The sequence below is a fragment of the Candida orthopsilosis genome (genome assembly GCF_000315875.1).
Source record: "Candida orthopsilosis Co 90-125, chromosome 2 draft sequence".
Classification (NCBI taxonomy): domain Eukaryota; kingdom Fungi; phylum Ascomycota; class Pichiomycetes; order Serinales; family Debaryomycetaceae; genus Lodderomyces; species Lodderomyces orthopsilosis.
The window spans coordinates 1,775,226-1,790,411 of NC_018295.1; the positions used below are offsets into that span (position 1 = coordinate 1,775,226).

A 15,186-nucleotide genomic window follows, 5' to 3' on the forward strand; every position below is an offset into this window, starting at 1 on the left:
GGAGAGGGTACCAAACACTTAAAATCAGTGATCTCGTACTTCTTGGTGCTTCGTGTCAATTGTTGCTAAAGTGCTTTTTTATAACTTTACGGCTTGGCTAGATCACCTTCATCACAAATGAAGTTTAATGCTTCAGCTTTCACGTTTCGCAGTCAATTATATCATGAATTTGCAGCTTGATTGGGCAAAGGATAAGGTTTCTCTACAAGCACTAAGATTATTGGAAAAATACTAATCCTATAGATATTGCTAACCCTAGTCTGTTGTTGTGTACTTGTTAAGCATCTATTACTAAATTACTTAATTATATTGTGTTTGAAATAATTTTTCACAAATTTGACTCAAAATAATAGTTTTCCATTCTTAGTTAATTTCAGAAATCCGTAATTGAGAGTTGCAGGAAAGACAGAGCTCTGTATAAAGTAAAGAGTTAATAAGAAGTGGGTCTCCTGAGGAGCCCTTGTTTATTACAAACAAAAATACATACAGGAACGTTCATCTCTCTAAAGTGATTAGTCATATCATTTCTGGATAAAGTGCCGCTGGGACCTCAGAAGTACCCGAAACCTATATACCAATACTACTAGTTATCTTTCACTTGCGTAATAGCATTTGAATATATTGCGTGTCAAACCTCCGCGGAATTGTTTTCTTTCGGAAAATACATGTCAAAATATTATCCGCCACAGAAAATGTTTGCCGGTTTTCACATTATCTCTCGAGATTATTTTTCAACATCAATTTTTATCTATATGAAAGGTCAGAGTCTACAAATTTCAATTTAAGTTATGGGTTTAGTTGAATATTTTGGTCCAATTCTTTTCCACCCCGTGTTTTATTATTTCCCAAATATTTATGGATATGGTCCATTTACACACACACAGACCCAGGAATTTGCCTTTTGGATGGTCATAATTCATTTTGCCAAAAGAGAATACGAATGTTTATTTGTTCACAAGAGCTCAAAGGGAAGCATGCCAATCTTTAGTGCTTCCAAAAGTTTGCTTCACTATTGGGGAACAGCTGGAATTTTCCTCCCTTACTTTCTTTATGCACCCGCAAGTTCATATCTGAATTCCAGATACTTTTTCCATGTCAATGATTTACCCGGCTGGCTCAACTATACATTGTTTGCGATCTGGGCATTTGCTGAGCTTTCAAATCTCAAAGCACATAGAATATTGGCAGATATCAGAAGCAATGGTGATAACAAGAAATACGCCATTCCATTTGGTTATGGTTTTGACTGGGTGTCTTGTCCTCATTACCTTTTTGAATCTTTGGGTTGGTTCACATTTTCTTTGTTAGTCGGTCATTGGTCTGCTTGGTTCTTTTTCATTACTGGAACTGGCCAAATGGTGATCTGGGCAGTGCAAAAGCATAATTGGTATTTGCAGAAGTTCGGTGATGATTACAAAAAGTTGAAAAGAAAGATTTATGTGCCATACGTTTTATAGGTAATTGTGTTTAGCAGTTTCTGACTGCTCTCGAAGTATCAATTTTGAGAGAATTGCAGACACATTCGTGTCAACTCTTGATGTAGAAAGACTAGAGCAGCGAAAGAGATCGATAAATCCACACCTCCGACAAAAATGCTTTCTATTCAATACATCTGCACAATTTCAAATTCCGATTTGCAAATTTGAATTCGTCCAAACAAGTTATCTGGCAAGCATCAAATACTTAAAAAAGCGCAATTCACGTGTGTAAACCATGTGAAAGGCAGGTGAATTTAAGTTAAAGAAAACTATATTTTGCGTTTTTTGTCTAGAAATAGCTCTTATGGCCAAGTTGGTAAGGCACCTCACTAGTAATGAGGAGATCGTAGGTTCGAATCCTGCTGAGAGCAGCTATTTCTTTTACTTTTTATGATTCATCCTTCATCCTGATCCTTTCTTATGCCAATCTAATGCCCTAAGGTAAAGCTATTTTTGCGGCTTACTTGCTTATTCCGGTCAATACTGTAACCTAGTCAATTGAGTTGCGTTTCGTATTTTACTCCTCACTTATTTTTTTTTTTATAGCGATTAGAAAGTTGAATCCATCATAACTTCCCAATTATCTACTCTGCACGCTTAAGTCAATGCTTCGACGATTAACAACCTCAGCAACTGAGTCTTTTAGACTATACCCCGAGTACAAATTCAAATGTGGAGTGGAAATCCATACCCAGTTGAAAACCAAGTACAAGCTTTTTTCACTATCGCAAACTGGGTTCAATGATAATTGTAATACAAAAGTGAGTTACTTCGACCTTGGGCTACCAGGAACTCAACCCAAGTTGAACCCAGAGGCTTTGTATTTAGCTCTCAAGGCTAGTGTGGCATTAAATATGAAAATACAACCCTTTTCTAAATTCGATAGAAAACATTACTTTTACCCTGACCAGCCATTGGGCTATCAAATCACACAACATTTTCATCCGTTGGCTAATGATGGAGTTTTGGAGTTGAATGAATTTGACAACGCACTGGGGCAGATTGAAATTGAAACAGTACAATTGGAACAAGACACTGGGAAAAAATTTGGAGATATTATAGACTTTAATAGAGCTGGTACTCCATTGATTGAGGTTGTTACAAAGCCCGATTTTCAAGATATAAATCAGGTCTATGCTTTCATAAAAAAGTATCAGTTGCTTGTACGCCATCTAGGAATTTGTAGTGGGGACCTTGAAACGGGGGCTATCAGAGTAGATGTCAATCTCAGTGTCAATGATAATCCAAGAGTTGAGTTAAAGAATTTGGGTACTACTGGTGATATAGTGAATGCTTTGAAATACGAGTACATGGAACAGGTAAGGCGTCTACGTACTGGTGAATCGATCATACAAGAAACAAAGTCTTGGGATGGATATACAACAAAGGCATCACGAAGTAAGGAAAATGCGGTGGATTATAGGTATGTTCCAGACTCAGAACTACCTAGTATATACTTGAGTGTTGACATAGGTGATGAAATCAAAGCTTCAATGCCAGAATACCCTGATCAACTTTTGTCACGTTTAACCTCCGAACCTTACAATTTACAATTGGCGCATGCTAAGAATTTGCTTGCGGAACCAGAACATTTGCACTACTATCAAACCTTTTTTGAAAAGTTTAATCTCCCAGGTGCAAACAAGTGGATGTTTCAAGAGTTAATCACTGCATTTTCCAAGCTCGATAAAGATTTTGATGTCAACGTGATTAGCCCCGATGCATTGGTAGAAATTGCTAAATCAGACTACTCTTTAGTATCAAAGAGATTAATCTTGAGAAATATAGTTGAGAACCAGGTTCCTTTAGAAAAAGCGATTGCCGATTTGAATTTAGCATCAGACGCACAGACTATAAATGTTAACGAATTGTGTCTGGAAATTGTCAAGTTGAATCCTGATGTGGTAAAAAGAATACAAGATGGTTACAAGAATGCAATACAGGTTCTCGTCGGTAAAGCAATGAAGGTTACTAAAGGTAAAGTACACGCCAAGGTAATCAAAGACACATTCGATAAACTCCTATAAACTACTTTTTCTGTGTAACTTCATACTTATATAAAAAATCTCCATTTGAGCTAAAATCTTCGATTTCAAGAACTCCAACGTTGACTATTTTCTTGGGGAAGCTTTGTTTCACTCTACCCGATTCCAATTCCAGTGCAGTTTCGTCAACTATTCCTAATTCCTGCATCACCCGACCAAATTCGTCCAAGGATGTTGGTTCACTGTAATTTGTACGATCACTGAATTGGGACTTGTTGGATAAAAGCTTTGTTGGCGTAGCATTATGGGTATAAGTCGTTTCTTTCGATAATGGTTCACCAGATTCTTTATGACCCAATCCTAGGAAGGACCTGTACATCTTCAATGCATCCGTTCCCAAACCAAACAAAAGGAACGCCACAACTGATAAGGCTGAGTTCACCAACCTATCAATGACAGCAAAGAAACCAAAATCTGCATAGTAAATATCTCCCCAGTCTGAACTGTGTACCTCAATCCAATGGAAAGGGTATTGTGTGTAAGACACTTTCTGAGCAAAATAGTAAATGGAAAGCGGCGTCAATGCAAACACAATCAAGAAGCTAAATATCAAAAGCCTGGCAAACCGTCTCAAGTTTAAACCTGAATTTGTACATTTGAGAATATCCTTGACGTCTTTTCTCTTTTGAAAGTACTTGTACAACGTCAACACTGCAAAAAACAAAGCAACAAAACTCCAAATCAATGGCCAGATGAGGTACAAGCCAATAGTTGCATTTGTTGGTGAAAACACTGTGACGCATCCCTGGTATCTAACAATCGCGTAACGTCTTGCTTGGGCAATATAAATAAAAACCATAATCAAACCGGGAGTAACAAGACAAATTGCCAGGTCAATACAAATCTTTCTCCAATTTCTACTGTCCATAAAGAGTGGATTCTTTGCACACAAGATAAAGTACAAGTTCATTGAGAGACATGCGATGGCACATAATTTTCCAAGCGATGATGCTGCTTCAACCTTTGTGGTGATATCACACCAACCTTGACCATCGTAAACAGTATCAAAATTCTCTCCACTCCAAATGAGTGTATTGATAAGCCCAATCAAGTTTACTAGTAACAACCATGTCACCAACAAAATTGCTGGCACGTTCCTTGACTTGAGGTGCCATGAAAATGGTGGAATTAACAAAACAAAAGCAATGAAACTAAAAGCTGCAGTACCAGCTGCTTTTGAATTCATAATTATATACGTCAGGACCCATTAGACATAGTCCACATGAACAAATCATCTCGAATAAATACCTTGTTAAGAATCAAATCAAGCATTATTTCATGTTTCTCGGAAACTTCCCTTTTGCAGCCAAAAGTGGTAATTTTTCAAAAAATAATATTCACACCCCAATACTTATCCCAGGTAATTCCCAATGCTACGTCAGATGATTTCTGAAACCATCAAAAACTTCAAACAAATGACTGTCTATGATTTAGAGTTACGCTACTTATATTAAAAAGTTTAACAAATCAAAAGGATATCTTAACTGTAAAAAAGTCTATTTATTGTATAACTGCTTTCAAGGTCTCGTTTGAAGAGACTACACCGTCATACTTTTGATTCAAAAACTTCAAAAGTTCAACAACCTTTAATTTCAATGCTTCAGATGAAAATTGTTTCCTTGCATCAATATTTTCCTCCCTTCCCAACGTACTTTCATTAATCAACTTAATTCTCTCCTCTTCGGCTTTGAAAACGCCTGCAAATATCTCAACAACTTTTGGAGTTTGCGATACAATACTTTCATTACCAGACTCATATAACTTGATAATAGCTTCGAAAATTGGTGTGTTTTCTTCAAATCCAGTTTCCAATGGAAGATGTTCCAACAATGGACTAACAACGTGTTCTAAAGGAACGGCTTGTTGATTTTTCAAGATTAACCTGGCAACACAACCACAGGCATTAGCATATGAACGATTGACAACATCTTTAGCCTCTTCGTCATCGGCAGAACTTGCTTTTTTGTCAGTTTTATTCAATAGATGGAAAAGTAATTCAAGTATTTGAGGGTAGCTGGATGATAAGTCGACTGGACTATACTCAACAATCAAACCTATACCATATGCAGCATTTCCCTTGACCTCAATAGACTTGTCATTGGCAAGCTTGTCAACGAATATTGGAAGCAATTCGGCCGAAAATGGATTGGCAGTTTTCATACCACCAACCATCTCAGCTATTGCACCAATGGATCCAACTTTGGTTGGCTTCGATTTGCTATTGAATTTGGTCAAAATTGGGTCTTTGAATGATGCAAAAATCTTTGCAAAATCTCCTTCTAAAGCAATGGATAAGTTAACCAATACTTCTAATGCGGCTTCGTTGAGCAAAACGTCAGTTTCAGATGAATCTTCTTCTTCTGGCATCTCTTCCTCTTCTAACTGACAAGGGTGCTCTTTTTTCAACAAATTCATCAATGAGAAGCACAATTGTTCCAAGCTGGATGTGTCCGCGGCGTTGTCCATTATGAATATAGCACCCATTACATGCAAAGCATCCGCAACACTATCAAGAATACATGCTACCATAGTAGACTCAAACTCTGCTTCCAAAAGCGGAATTGCCAAATCTCTCACCTGTTTGATAAGGGCCAAAATGTTAGAGTCAACATATGCTTGTTGTGGAACACCTTTTGGAGCTTTGAAATCCTCACCTTGTACAGCAACAAACATGGCCTTGACAATTTTGAATACACAGTTTAAAGCAGCTTCTCTCATACCAAACGAGTTTTCAACTTGTTCAACCAAAGCAGTTAATGAAGGTTCGACGTATTTAAAGAATTCTTTTCCTGTTCCAATGGCCAACTCACCAAGAGCTACGGATGCAATTTCTTTTTCTATGGTGATACCAGTGTGGACTTTCAATGGATCGTCATCTTCATCATCTGCGGCAAGATCAACCTCTCCATCTTCACCTTCCTCGACATTAAAAGTGAACTCTTCTTGAGCCAAACATGTCAATATTTGAGGTACGATTTGATCCAAGAATCCAGAAAATTCTGCACCATAAACCTTTGCCATATTAGCAATGAAAGCAAACCCGGACTCTCTAATTCTAGGATGCTCAGAATTCAAAGATGTGTAAGCTGCTTCAACTAATGGCTTAGCATATGAAGAGAATGCAGCAGAACCAACAGCTCTAGCCATAGTGGAAATATTCTCGAATGTAGTTGCTCTCAATTCTATGTCATCTTCACTCATTCCTTCCACGGAAGCTGAATTGGAAATGAATGGTTCCAATTGCTTGATTGAAGCTTCGAAATATGGAGTAAAGCCTTTACCACTTGCAAATGCAGTTGAACCAATGGCTGAAACGATGGCAGTTTTTAAAGTGGCAGTATTTGCTTGTTGCAACATGTAGAACAATTTGTGCATCAAAGGTTCAATGTATTTACCCATAGCATCGTGGCTCATAAACTCAATCAAACCATCCAAGGCAATACACCCATATTTGTACGCCATAACTGACGATGCCGAATCGATGATTTCAATAATCAATGGCAACAACTCTTCATGGTAATCGGTGACAATATCTTGAAGCTCTGCAGTCAATTGGGACAAAGTTCTAAGAGCAGCAACTCTCACAACAAGCTGTGAGTCCTTCATTCCGTTGACCAAAGCTGGAATGATCTTTTGGATTCTGAGCGAAATGTAGTCAGGGGCTCCTGCAGAACAGACACCAATGGCTAATATACCTGCACGTCTTTCAAATTCATTTGTAGATGTCAATAATGGATCAAGAGCGTCAAATAATGGATCAATAACTTGAGATGGTGGTAACTCAGCACCCAAAACAGCAAGCAATCTCAATGCCAAAGAAGGTGGTGAATTCTCCTCATTTTCGTTTTCTTCATCTTCATTTTCCAATTCGTCCTCGACATCGATTTCTTCGGATGCAACTTTCAAACCCACCATGGTAAGTTGTGGACCTAATTTGTTGGCAGTGATCTTGGACTTTCTATATGACACACATGAGATTAAAAATTGCAAACCGAAAATTCTATATTCCTCATCCAATTGAGTGTTTGCAACCATTTCACTAATCATCTTGATCAAGTTAACCAAATGATCACCCATTAATTTTGAGTCCGTGAGCACTAGACTGTTGAAGACACTAAAAACTTGTTGAGCCAGTTCTGTGTCATCGGAAGTCACCACTTCTTTCAAAACTTCGACCATGCCGGGCACCGTTGCCTTAAAATTCTCAACAACTTGATCTGAAGCTTCCTCATCATTTTCAAGAATTTGAGAAAGTGCGTCCAAAGATAAAACAGAATATACTCTAACATCCTTTGACGATGGGTCTCTGATTAAGTTACCAAACAAGGAAACAAAGTCATCAATATGAGGTAACAAAGCTGAAATTTCCGAATTCAACAAGGCATAAAGGGTAAAAGTAGCAACCTCTTTGACCCTTGCATTATCCCCCTGAATGGCACTAATCAAAGTAGGTAACAAGTCTTGCCACTCATTAGCGTCCAAGTCTGTTTCTGCAAGAGCAGCAATTAAATACGCAGACACATTCCTAAGACGTTTGTTTTGTTCATTGAAAGTACTTTTCAAAAGTGAATCCCTAATACTTGATTTCAAAGAGGTATCAACAGATCCCCAATTGTCAGCAACCAACTTCCTAGCCTCGACAGCAGCTAATTGTTTAACCTCATCTTGATTGGATTGCTGTAAGATTTGCAATAATGCGGGTAATGCTTGAGGATTGGGGTAAAATTCCTTACTCAATCTTTGTGAAGCCTGCTTGATCACCGAAGAGTCTGGTGTCAAAGTTTGCTTTAAGGTCTCTTCTAATGACCCTACAAATTGTGAATCCATGTTTTATAGCTAATTGGATATACAGAGATGGATCTGATGGAATTTTTTTTTTTACTCTCTGTTGTTTTAGTGATGTAATATATTTTGAATCACAAAAACAATGAGATGAGGAAACTACGTGTTTTTGCGGATTTGCGCTCATAAGCTCTGTCAGTCTCTATGTATCTTGGGAGGTGACTTTCTAAAAGATTACATAACATCATTAATGTTCATGGGCATCTCCCTGATCCTTGTTGAGTAATAGCTTTCAATCTCCCTCATTGTGGGTAGGTCACCCCTGGTTATCAAGTTTATTGCTGTACCTTTTCTACCAAACCTTCCCGATCGACCTATTCTGTGAATGTAATTTTCTTTGTCATTTGGTAAATCATAGTTTATCACTAAAGATATTTGTTGCACATCGATACCTCTAGCCCAGACATCAGTTGAAATCAAAACACGTGAATTGCCTGTTCTAAAGTCACTCATAATCGAGTCCCTTTCATCTTGTTTCATGTCTCCGTGCATAGACAGCACTACAAAGTTTTGTTTCCTCATTTGATCGGTGAGCCAATTAACCTTCATCTTTGTATTGCAGAATATGACGGCTTGTGTGATGGTTAGGTTGTCGTAAAGGTCACACAAGGTATCAAACTTCCAATCTTCTTGTTCACATTGCACATAGTACTGTTTGATACCCACTAAAGATACATCGTCTCGCTTGACTAAAATCTTCACAGGGTCGGTGGTGAATTTGCTCGTCATCTCCAAAACTTCTGGTGGTAAGGTAGCACTAACTACCACAACTTGCGTATCATATGGAAGTTGTTTGTAGATTTCATATATCTGTTCTTTGAAGCCTTTCGTAAATAGCTCATCTGCCTCATCTAGGATCAAAATCTTTATATGCCTTGTGGAGAGATTTCTTCGCCTAATGATATCCAATACTCTACCTGGAGTTCCACTAACAACTTGTTGGCCTTGTTGTAGCTTTTTAATATCCATTCCCACATTCTTACCTCCTATGCAAGCGTATGTATGAATATTCATATAATCACCAAGATGCTGTACAACATTTTGAATCTGAATAGCCAACTCTCTTGTTGGTGATAATATTAATGCCTGACAATCTTTCGATTTCGAGTCAATGGCTTCCAACATACCAATTGAGAATGTAGCAGTTTTACCAGTTCCTGATTGTGCTTGAGCAATTGTATCCCGACCAGCTATAATTTGCATAATTGCCCTGGATTGGATTGCCGATGGGGCTTCAAAACCGTATGCATAAATACCTTTTAATAGTTCAGGTTTGAGTTTCATACTTTCAAAAGTACGGTGAACCTTGATCCCCTTTGTTGATTTATGACTAAATTCCAACTCCTTATCAATATCTCTGTCAAACTCATCCATATTCTTTGAAATGATGTACCTGAATATATCTGATGCCCTGTCCTTAATTTTTTTTCTTAATTGCGAGATGAATTCGCAACTACTCTACCCTCAATAAACCATGAGTGAGCCACTTTCAACGTCCATCTTGGTACTATTAGGCGGTGGCCATGCAGCGGGAAAGAGGACTGCAGCTCTATCTATTAAAGAGCAGCTTCAGTCAATGGTCATGGAATCACCAATTGATGTGCAAGTAATTGATATGAATGAGTACACTGATCATGAACAATCATCTGTTGATCCCAGCCAATTCTCAAGTTCCAAGTCTGCAGCGATCACAGTCAGAAAGGAAGACAAACACAAGTTTCCAGTTTTGAAACCGTCTAGATTCAATTTTGAAAAGCTAAAACACGATTTGAAGGTACTAGATCAAGCAAATACGACTCAGAAAGTAGTGTTGGTGCATGGGTTGTACGCTCTTTACGACAAAGACCTACGAGAAATGGCTCACATCAAAGTATTTATAGATAGTGACGCAGATACACGGTTGATTCGCTGGATCAGAAGAGATGTACTTGAGGGGAAGACCGAAAATTTAGAGACAGTAATCAATGCTTACTTGTTGGGAGCTCGGGTTGAGATGAGTGATTACATCTTTCCTACAAAAGAATTCTGTGACGTTATTATGCCAAAGGGTCCCGAACCAAACTCTGTCAGCTTAGTAATTGATGGAATTTTACTTTACGTGCCAAAGAATAATCAGCCTCAACGCACAGATCTTCCCTCAAACTATCTAAGACCAAGTGAGATTGGAAACTTTGAAAAGGAGAAGTTTGATATTCAGAAAAACAAGTTCTACCAGTTGAACTAGGTCTTTATAGATTAACAGTGTACACTTTTATGTAGTTCCCTTCTCAAACATCGTTCTCCGAAATCTTCGTAATATACCCTAACCGTTCAGGACTCACACCAGCTTTAATAAACAAGTCAGTCAAATATCCTTTTGCGGGCTTCTGTGTAACAGCATCACCTTCAATTGCTTTATCAAGACTTTTCTTCACCAACTTTACAAGTTCCTCGATTGGAAAAACGATGTCATTAGAGGACAATTTGGGCCCATAAAGGGTGAACTCGTCACTCAATAGAACATAGAATGGCTCTTTCGAACTTTTGGAATCATGCAACAATTTGTCAAACAACAACTCCCATCTTTTCAAAATATCATCACTGTTTTTGTAGTCTGCGATCTTAAAAACTAAAAGTGACAAATCGTAATACCCTAACGGGTCAACGTACGTATTGAACAAATCACTTATTGGTAAAATTTTAAGATTTAACGAATCTATGGCATGTTCTTTATTTTCCTTACTGATTCTCGAATCCCTTTCGATTCTGCTGAGCAAACTCAATTGTAGATTTGCCACATCAAAAAGTTCGTGAATAGTTGACGAAAGTTGAATCATCTCCAGTCTCAAATTTGGTGGACATACGCAATTACAAAATCCATTTGCTCTCGACAAGTACTCAATCCGCTGAGTTAATTCAAGGTTGAATTGAGAAATGGATAAGGCGTACAAAATCTTTGCAGCATCGTAATACCGTTCTCTCTTTGCATAGTACAACCATAATATGTTGCTCAAAGCAACACTACTTTCCGATCTTTTTTCCAAATATGGCAAAATATATGGTGTATTGACATCCAACAATCTATCGCTTATTCCTTGATCGATGAACCAATCGTAAAATGCGTACTGGAACTGTTCATTTTGCGAAGTAAAACATGTGTCATAAGCCAGATCTCTGGTTTCCAAAAACGCATTGATAAGAAGTTGATTATTTGATTCCACGACCTTTAACGCTTTCCCATCAATCTTTTGTAAAACAGAAAATACCGTATCGTAAATCCTCTTCACCTTTGACTCAATTTCTAAATGTCCCCGTTGGACCAAGCTTTCATTCACCTGATTGTATGCAAAATTAGGAGGTTTAATATTGTTTCCCAATTTTTTAGCGATGTTCAACAACATTCCAATGGCACCGGAGTAATACTCTAAATCCACCATGACTTCTACCGCGTTCGTTATATGGTCGAATGTTAATGTCTCGTAAGCTTCTTCAAACAAAAGAACAGCGTTTCTCAAACATCTCAACTTTAGGTCAGTATCCCGAGCGGCAATCTTCTTGGCGCGAGTAAGATTCTCAATAGCCTTGAATATGAAGACGTCGTTTGTGGAGCAAAAAGATCCACATCGTGTTTGCAAGGAGGATGCAATCAAGTCAATCGACCCACCTCTGCTAATATTGCTGTTTATGATGGACGATAAAAGATCTTTGATTAACACCTTAACATCCCTCGATGGCAACAACAAGTCCTTGAAAGTAATTGTCAAAAGATTAGCTTGGTTTGTGAGTGATAGAAACTCAAAAAGTGCATTAAAATTTTCTTGGTTCCCTTGAAGCTCTTCCAAAACAACCATAAGAAAAGAAAATGCTTCTTTCATCGAGGTTAAGGATTTAAAAATTGATGTAAAGGCAATACTTTCAGCTCTCAAGCATACTTCGTTTTCAAATTGATTTGGATCAGAACTATAATTTGGAGCACTCAAACCTTGGATGTTGCTTTCATTTTGAACAAAAAAGTCAATTAATACCACAATGGTTCCAATGAAATACTCGATCTGCTTCTTGTCAATATTCAAGCTTCCAATAACAACCTTGTTATCCTTAATACTTGCAATTTCGATCAGTCCTGTAGGCGTGATTTTGACACTCAGCAATGCACCAAATACCTTTTTGTCCCATATATCACGAAGGAATCTTCCCAATAGCAAACATGTGCCGTATAATCGGTCACTGAGTATTACTTGGTCCACGGTAGGGTGTGGGGTATAATTCTGCAGCAGTGCATGGTGGGGGATCAAGTTGTGCGGTTGAGATACTGACCTGGTTTCAGTCAACCTGGAATTGTTTCCACAAGTCGAAAACAAAACCTGAGCCTTCCTTTGGAAAATATCGTTCGAGCTGTACTGCCCATATGAGCAGGCTAAGTACAACAAAGTCGAACATGTTTCTTCGTATCCATTTTCTTCAATAAAGTTTTCAATGACTTCATCAGTCAAGGATCTTAATATTTGGTCCGATGTCTTGAATTGATAAACAATAAGCCCAAAGTTGGTCAACACAGCAAACCTCAATGGTTCTTTAGTATACTGACTGGCAGCTACATTGGCATATCCATTTGGTGTATTTGTAGCATTCATTGATGGGGTTAGTTGGACAACATCATGAATATATGTATAGGGTGCGTCCTCATTAGATGTATATTTCACAAACTCGGCATCTTCAACAAGCTTATTGTTTTTCTTAAGATAGCCAAAATTAGCAGTGGCGACAAACAATTTGTCCGATCTTTTAGTCTTTTTCACACAAAGGAACACTCCTGGACTGATAATTTTAGCAATTTTTGTGTTTTTGAGAAGCTGGGATTTTTGTTGGTTTGCAATCACTTGGGAGATGTACTGTCTATCTCTAGTAAACGCATCAAGCTCGTTATTAATAGTGGGAACTTCTCTTGCCGGAGGAAATTTAATGTTGACGAGATTGAGCTTTAAAGCCTGTGCTGCTGATAACGAAGAAGTGAGTAAAGTTGAAAATGTTGTTGTTGACCCCAATTTAAGCAAAATCCGTGATCCATTGCTTGTAGTTGCAATTAACTGCACCGTAGATGACTCCTCTGGTGAAATACTGTGAATGCTAATAATTTTGAAACGTTCGAATACTTTGAAGTTGCTTGCATCGACAAAAATTGCAGATGCAGATTTGAAAATTTGACTAGGAGTTAATGTGCTACCTTCCGTGAGGTGGTCTTGTTTTGGTTGAAGCTTGTAGACACGAATGACCGATTTGTTTGAAAGCGAGTACAATATATCTCTATTTCCATCTATCTCCAATTGAACAACCCTCTCCGGTATATTTTTTGCCGACGAGTCTGCGGTGATAGATGCCCCAGATGCAAAGCCAAATCCCAGAAACGGAATGACACTTGTAAATCCTGCCTTGGTCAAGCACACTTTGTCACACCTGTTTTTGGTAAAAGTTGACTTATTTGAGTAGTCTAACCTCCAAATGTTAACCCCATCAGTTTCTCCGCTGAAAAATATGTCTCCAGTTTTGGGATGTACTGTAAAGCTGTCAACAGCCAAACCATGGGTAGAAACGGAAAGGTCAAGATTCAAAATCTCCAAATTGTTAAGGCCCTTGTCATATTTGACCAAGAAGATTTGAATATTTGTAGTAGTTGAAACAAGTAATAAATGGGTAATCTCTTTTGAAAACACCCCTTCTTTTGGTTTAACCAATCTGACATTCAACACGGAATTTTGAATTTGATCAATTGTGAGAAATTGAGATGACTTGTTGAATGATGATTGAGGAATTCTGTAGTTCCATAACATCAACTTATTATCAACAGCAATCCACGTGCGTTCAATTTCAGGGAATAAACCAATTCTAGTGGTACATTCAGTCTGATTGTGTTGCTCGAAAAATTTATCAGGCAAATCAATCTGCTCAATCTTTTCGAAACGGGAAAAATCTTTCAATCCATTTTCATAATCAAAGTAGTAATTGTCTAAACTTGACTCTGTTTTGCTGACACCCTCCGAATAGAAGATGTCATGAGGAATGCTTGAATCAATCTTGTTTATATTGGAGATAAGTTTGGACCCTAATTGTAATGGCGGCAAGCTGGCAAAATCGGGAACATTAATCTTATAATTTGCTTCTTTCACTTCTAAGCCAATAGGTTCAACGAATCGTTTCGACAATTGGTTTCGCGAAGAGTTTAAAGTTGTCGTATTTGCTTGGTGCAATTTCAATGACCCGTCGGAAATCGCATCACTCGAACGTATCGTCGGCGATATGTACTTGTCACTTGATGAGCCATTGTATCCAATGAAACTCGGGATTAGGCTGACCATGATGATTCGTCGTGCTTATCTTGGTGAGATGTGGTTTGCTTTAATTATTGTGAAAAAATTGGATTCTCGAAAGAGAGAAAAAAATTGTTTGGCTGATAGCCAACTGGTGTCGTCACAACAACTTAGAGCAGGAGAACAAGGGCATCGATCGCATTGTAAACAATCTTTCGAGGGATCGTTGGTAAAATGTATGGTTTTCCTTTAAGCTCAGTCAAGAATATGTAGTTTAGAGAAGTAGATTTTACACAGATTGACAAAAGCAAGCTGTACCAATAGATTGTCCACCCCTCGACATTCCTGTTACCTCCGCCCTCCCTCCCAATTGAACCACTACCAAATTTTTGGTGCCACAAGGTCACAGTTGAAATCAAAGCGGAGTGCTTAAAGCGTCATAAACTGGAGTCATATATCTGGTTGTAAAATTACGCGCGATACAAAAGCCGAGGCAAACCTCACCACCACAGTTTGTTTTCTTCTCTCTGAACCACC

The 15,186-nt window shown here is 38.1% G+C and overlaps 7 protein-coding genes and 1 non-coding gene across 8 annotated transcripts; 4 read left to right on the plus strand and 4 right to left on the minus strand. All coding sequences in view use genetic code 12, as the record gives it.

The window, feature by feature from the left end:
- Positions 1-788: 788 nt before the first annotated feature.
- Positions 789-1,457, plus strand: CORT_0B08560 (hypothetical protein; the record flags this gene model as incomplete). Its single annotated transcript, XM_003867947.1, has 1 exon — positions 789-1,457. The coding sequence occupies one exon, from the start codon at positions 789-791 to the stop codon at positions 1,455-1,457; it is 669 nt and encodes a 222-aa protein (XP_003867995.1).
- Positions 1,458-1,776: 319 nt separating this feature from the next.
- On the plus strand, positions 1,777-1,849 carry CORT_0_Thr(AGT)_30. Its single transcript has one exon. It is a non-coding gene (tRNA).
- Positions 1,850-2,083: 234 nt separating this feature from the next.
- Positions 2,084-3,505, plus strand: CORT_0B08570 (Pet112 protein; the record flags this gene model as incomplete). The annotated part of the gene is made up of 1 exon (XM_003867948.1): positions 2,084-3,505. One exon carries the CDS (start codon positions 2,084-2,086, stop codon positions 3,503-3,505), a length of 1,422 nt encoding a protein of 473 aa, XP_003867996.1.
- Position 3,506: 1 nt separating this feature from the next.
- Positions 3,507-4,709, minus strand: CORT_0B08580 (Ste3 protein; the record flags this gene model as incomplete). The annotated part of the gene is made up of 1 exon (XM_003867949.1): positions 3,507-4,709. The coding sequence occupies one exon, from the start codon at positions 4,707-4,709 to the stop codon at positions 3,507-3,509; it is 1,203 nt and encodes a 400-aa protein (XP_003867997.1).
- Positions 4,710-5,023: 314 nt separating this feature from the next.
- On the minus strand, positions 5,024-8,350 carry CORT_0B08590 (karyopherin beta; the record flags this gene model as incomplete). Its single annotated transcript, XM_003867950.1, has 1 exon — positions 5,024-8,350. The coding sequence occupies one exon, from the start codon at positions 8,348-8,350 to the stop codon at positions 5,024-5,026; it is 3,327 nt and encodes a 1,108-aa protein (XP_003867998.1).
- A 189-nt stretch (positions 8,351-8,539) lies between these two features.
- CORT_0B08600 (Fal1 protein) lies at positions 8,540-9,739 on the minus strand (the record flags this gene model as incomplete). The annotated part of the gene is made up of 1 exon (XM_003867951.1): positions 8,540-9,739. One exon carries the CDS (start codon positions 9,737-9,739, stop codon positions 8,540-8,542), a length of 1,200 nt encoding a protein of 399 aa, XP_003867999.1.
- Positions 9,740-9,839: 100 nt separating this feature from the next.
- CORT_0B08610 (Das2 protein) lies at positions 9,840-10,589 on the plus strand (the record flags this gene model as incomplete). The annotated part of the gene is made up of 1 exon (XM_003867952.1): positions 9,840-10,589. One exon carries the CDS (start codon positions 9,840-9,842, stop codon positions 10,587-10,589), a length of 750 nt encoding a protein of 249 aa, XP_003868000.1.
- Positions 10,590-10,632: 43 nt separating this feature from the next.
- Positions 10,633-14,697, minus strand: CORT_0B08620 (Nup170 protein; the record flags this gene model as incomplete). The annotated part of the gene is made up of 1 exon (XM_003867953.1): positions 10,633-14,697. One exon carries the CDS (start codon positions 14,695-14,697, stop codon positions 10,633-10,635), a length of 4,065 nt encoding a protein of 1,354 aa, XP_003868001.1.
- Between the last annotated feature and the right edge of the window lie 489 nt (positions 14,698-15,186).